This window comes from Gavialis gangeticus, unplaced genomic scaffold (assembly GCF_001723915.1).
Source record: "Gavialis gangeticus isolate Ggan-Ray unplaced genomic scaffold, GavGan_comp1, whole genome shotgun sequence".
NCBI lineage: Eukaryota > Metazoa > Chordata > Crocodylia > Gavialidae > Gavialis > Gavialis gangeticus.
The window spans coordinates 57,086,414-57,091,758 of NW_017729004.1; the positions used below are offsets into that span (position 1 = coordinate 57,086,414).

At 44.8% G+C, this 5,345-nt stretch overlaps 1 protein-coding gene across 1 annotated transcript in view; it reads left to right on the plus strand.

Annotated features, from left to right (window-relative positions):
* The window catches only part of LOC109291115 (probable acyl-CoA dehydrogenase 6), a 211,194-nt gene that overhangs the window by 148,172 nt on the left and 57,677 nt on the right, over positions 1 to 5,345 (plus strand). Inside the window, exon 5 of the mRNA XM_019507976.1 lies at positions 3,852 to 3,958. Within this exon, the coding sequence (XP_019363521.1) occupies positions 3,852 to 3,958 (107 nt within the window). The remainder of the gene's footprint in view (positions 1 to 3,851; positions 3,959 to 5,345) is intronic.

Genomic DNA, 5,345 nt, shown 5'->3' on the forward strand with positions numbered 1-5,345 from the left:
TGTGAATCATATGACACCAAGCTGGGGGAGTAGTAGATACGCTGGAGGATAGCACTAAGATTCAGAGACCTAGACCAATTGGAGGATTGGACCAAAGAAAAAAAAAATCTCATGAGGCTCAGTAAGGTCAAGTGCAAAGTCCTGCGTGTAAGATGAAACTATCCTATACGCTGGTACAGGCTGGGGACTGACAGGCTAAGCAGTAGCTCTACAGAAAAGTATCTTGGGGGTTACTGAATATGCTGAGTAAGTGTGCCCCTGTTGTGAAGAAAGCTAATGGTATACTGTGCTGCATTAGTAGGATTGTTACCAGCAGATTGAGGGGAGTGATTATTCCCCGTGTTCACCACTGGTGAGGCTCCATCTGAAGTACTGTGCCCGGTTTTGGGCCCCCCTATACAGAAAGGATGTGGCCAGATTGGAGTGGCCAACATAGAGGTCAGTGAAAATAGGAGATTGCCTACTTCTCTCCACGTCTTAGTGTCATCCGTGAATTTGAACAAGGTGCTTTTCACCCCCTCGTCCAAATCGCTAATAAAGAAATTGAACAGTATGGGCCCGAGGACTGAGCCCTGGGGGATTCCACTGCCTGCATCCCTCCAGGTAGACTATGACCCATCCACCACCACTCTCTGGGTGTGGCCCCTCAGCCAATTTGCGATCCATCTGACTGTGTAGGCATCAATGCCACAGTCGCCTAGCTTTTTAATGAGAATGGGGTAGGAGACAGTGTCAAAGGCCTTCCTGAAGTCCAGAAAGACTACATCCACCACAGCACCTGTGTCCAGTGATTTTGTGACCTGATTATAGAAGGCAGTCAGGTTGGTCTGACAGGACCTGCCCGTAATGAACCCATGCTGGTTGCCCCTGAACATCATCCCCCGTGCTGGTCCTTCACAGATATGCTCCTGGATAATTTTCTCAAAGAGCTTCCCCAGGATCGAAGTAAGACTAATGGGCCTATAGTTGGCTGGGTCCTCCCTCCTCCCTTTTTTGAAAATGGGGACCACATTGGCCTTCTTCCAGTCTTCTGGCACCTGGCCAGAGCACCACAAGTGCTTGTAAAGCTATGCCAGGGGGCCCGCAACGACCCCTTGCTAATTCCCTCAGCACCCTGGGGTGGAAAGCATCTGGACCTGCTGACTTGAACAAGTCCAGCCCCTCCAGAAGTTCCCTAACCTGGTCCTCCCCGACCCTAGGCCTGTCGGAGTCTCTCCTGAGTCCGTCCTGAATCCCAGTGGGGGAGATGTCCCGGTCCCTGCATACAAAAAAATGGAGGCAAAGAATTTGTTAAAAAGGTCTGCCTTTTCCTCTGGTGCAACCACCAAATTGCCAAGCGTATCCTGCAGGGGCCCCACGTTACCTGGTGCCTTCTTCATACTCCCTTTGTATTTAAAAAAGGACTTTTTGTTGTCCTTGATGCAAGCCCTAGTTCCGTATCTGCCTTAGCTTTCCTAACAGCCCCCTACAGAGCCGAGCAATGGAGGTATACTCCTCTTTGGTGATAGCCCCTCTCTTCCACTGGGTGTACACCTCCTTTTTGGCTTTCAGGTGTTCCTGATTGCCTTTGGCGAGCCAGGGCAGGATTTTGAGCACTCTTGCCCCCTTTGATTCTCATTGGGACTGTCATTTCTTATGCTCGGTGATCGTCTCCTTAAGGACCAACCACTCATCTTGGACACTCAGTTCCCCTACCCTGCAGGACCCCAGTGCCCCTCCTACCAATCTCCTCAACTCGTTGAAGTTGGCCCTCTTGAAGTCAAGGGCTACTGCCTTGCTACAGGCCCTTGACATCCTGCGCTGGATGGTGAATTCCAGTAGGCTATGATCACTGTTGCCCAGATGGTCAAGAACCTGGAGTCTCCTCACCAGGTCATCGCCTGTGGCCAGGACCAGGTCCAGGTCCAGCAGGGCATTCCCCCTGGTGGGACTGTGTACCTCATGGGTTAGGTGGAGGTCCTGTATCTCAGCAAGGAACCTTCTTGAGCGGTCAGACCACTCAGTTCATACCAATTATGTTGTCCTGCTTTTTCTACTCCATTTGCAGATGGGGAGGATCATTCAGATTCTTAGCTAATGTAAAATGTCATTGCTGCCTTAAAATTAGTGTACCACTATTTAAAAAACTGTCAATGGGCTGGCTCAGGTAACTAGGCTATATTTAGCCTGATACCAGTTCTGGGCAAAATCATGGAAAGCATGACATGAAGAACACTTGGACAGTCTCTTCAACTTACTGTAGATAAGGCTGAGAGATGACTATAAGATATTTTAGAGATTGAGGGGACTTTTCAATCTTCATGGCTTAATAAAATCTAAAGAGTGAAACAGAATGTTAAACAAATACAATCTTGAAATAAAATTAAATGTCCTGGCAGTTAGGTAATTAAACATGGAGCAAGTTTACCAGGGAGGGTGTCAAGTTTACCACTGCTTAGATTTTTAGGCAAGTTTAGATATCCTTCTAGTGCTAGGTAAAGGTATCTAAATTAATTCAGGTACTCAAAGCAGTATAGTTAACACTGTTTTCCACTTGAGGTAAGATACCCTGCTTTCCGACTGGGCTATCCAGTCCAGGCAGAGTACTGTGCAAGCACAGGAAAATAAAATACAACATCATCTCCAATAAGTATGCAGATGGGTCAGATGTTAGTAGGTTTGTAAATACTGATTAAGATAGATCAGTTGTTCATGTGGGATCATTTGAACAGCATGTGCTTTAACACAGTCAACATAATGGGAATTTTGTCTAAGTAACTAAATAATGTTTTCAGGACTTAGTGTGTGTGTGTATGTGTGCATATGTGTAAACGCATGCTTTAATGCTGGGAAACGTCCACCACTTCATAAAACGAATTACTTTAAAATGTACTCTTACTTTTTGCAAGTTAGCAGAATTTTCTTTTAAATCTTATGATATAGTAGAGTTGTTGAATTTGTTTTGTGGATTCTGTGTATTGTGAAAAAAATCAACAGTAGTCAAGTATTTATATATTTTTAAAGCTTAAAAATATGAATTGCTTTGCTCTGAAAATACTGTTAATAGTTTGGCTTGTTTCTTCTTTTTATTGTGAGATTGGGAGAAAAGCATAGGTGGGAGAGAGCTATTACCTTTCACAATATGAAAACAAGATATACCATAGATATTCTAGAATATCTATGGGGTTGATGTTCATGGAGGGTGAAAACAGTTCATTGTGTAGGAGTCCAGCACAAGACTTTCTTCACATCACTTAACCCTGGCATAGAGTCTGTACAAAGCTACTGAAGATTGTGTGAGGATTGCTGATCTATTTTTAACTGGCACAGACGGCTGAGGAGAAGTCACACAGAACTGGTAGCCACCAACACAGCAGGCGTTAAAGGACTGCATTGTTAGAAGTATGTCTTTAAATATCTGTCTCCCACTGTGTTATGAGTGCTATTTCCTTTCAGAGGCTGAGATATAAGGAAGAACTTCTTTACTGTCCGAGCCCCTAAGGTTTGGAATAGACTGCTGCCGGAGGTGGTTCCAGCACCCACTTTGAATGCCTTCAAGACACATTTGGATGCTTATCTTGCTGGGATCCTATGATCCCTGCTGACTTCCTGCCCCTGGGGCAGGGGCCTGGACTCTATGATCCTCCGGGGTCCCTTCCATACAGAATGTCTATGAATCTATGAGTATGATCTTAAAAGTTCTGTGCCCCAACCCTATGCTGGAGGATGGATTTTACTCTGGGCATTCCTCCCACGTAGAAATTATTGGGGAATTAAGTAGGGGCAGTGGATTTTACAAAAGCAGAATAGAACATTTAAAGGCATTTATCCATAAGCTTTTAATATCCTATGTTCGCATTCTTTCATTGCAGATTTGGTTCTGAAGAGCTGAAACAAGAGTTCCTTGTACCAAGTATAGCTGGCGATGTTGTGGCTTGTTTGGGAGTCAGTGAAACTGGCGCAGGGTCAGATGTTGCAAGTAAGTATGCTCATTCTAAAGTACGCATTCTGAGCCAGTCTTACCGGCCCATTGGTTAAAGTGTTAGACTCTGGGTGCACTAACAATTCCATTATTACTAACACCTAGTGATGGCATTGGTGAGAACTACGTGGAAAACCAACATGTGGACAGGGTCAGAAAGGACAAAACAAAATAATACTCAAAGATGTGATGCAGTGTTTCAACTTGAAGGGATCAAAATGCATTAATTCAGCTCTTGTAGAATTTCTAGTCATTGCCTGTATATTAGACCCAGGGGAGCATATTAATACTCAGTACAATCAGCTATCACTCACATGGAAGTCTGAGCCAAATTCAGCAGAGATGAAAATAGTAGTACAAATAATATTTAGATGAACTAGTCAGAAATAGCTGCTAGTAATAAAATGGTGCCACTCAGGGGTGGGTAAAATGTGGCCTGCAGGCTGGATGCAGCCCGCCAGGCTATTCTATCTGGCCTGCAGGGCCCCCCAAAATTTAGAAAATTAGTATTTATCTGCCCCTGGCTGCCTGTCACGTGGCCCTTGATGGCTTGCCAAAACTCAGTAAGTGGCCTTCCACCCAAAATAATTGCCCGCCTCTGGTGTAACTTGTACTGTTTTGTCATTTAACGGGTGTGTGAAACAAGAGTGATTTACTTAGTAGTGTAAGAATGTTGTAGCCATATTGGTCCAGCAATTATATGAGAGGAAAGGATTTCGTAGGGCAGTGATATCTTTTATTGAACCAACTATTTAGTTGGGATAAGAGTTAGATTACATAGGTGGTCCAATAAAAGATATGACCCTAAGAAATCCTTACTTATATCAGGGAGAATAAAAGAAAATGCAGCTAACAAGAGATGAGGTAAGGCAGGGAAGTACCACTCTTAGCACTGATGAATTTGGCCCATTGTTTTTAAGAAAAGTATACAGTAGGGCAGGAAGTCAGCTGGGGTCATATGATCCTAGCAATATAGGCATCCAAGTGCTTCTTAAAGGTATCCAGAGTAGGTGCTTATATAATCACTATGCTGATCTTTTCTTCCACTCCCTCTAGGATTTCACTATGGTGTCTCCTTATGGTATACGGGTGCTGATTCGATTTGGAGGAGATTTGTCCCGATTCAGTGGATGAATGTCTGAAGCCGAATCGAATCAGGAGACCAATTTAAAGTTCCAAATCAATTTGAAGCTCTCCAAATAAATTCTGAACAGATTCGGAGAGCTTTGGAGAGTCAGGCAGTTCTCGCGAGCTGTTGCAGGGAGCTGGGCCCAGACTCTATGCTGGTAAGAACGGGGTGGGGGAGGGGGGACTGGAGGAGAGTGCAGTGGACCATGAGGGGTACCCCTTCCAGGCCCCATCCCCTGCCTGCTTCCCCAGCCCC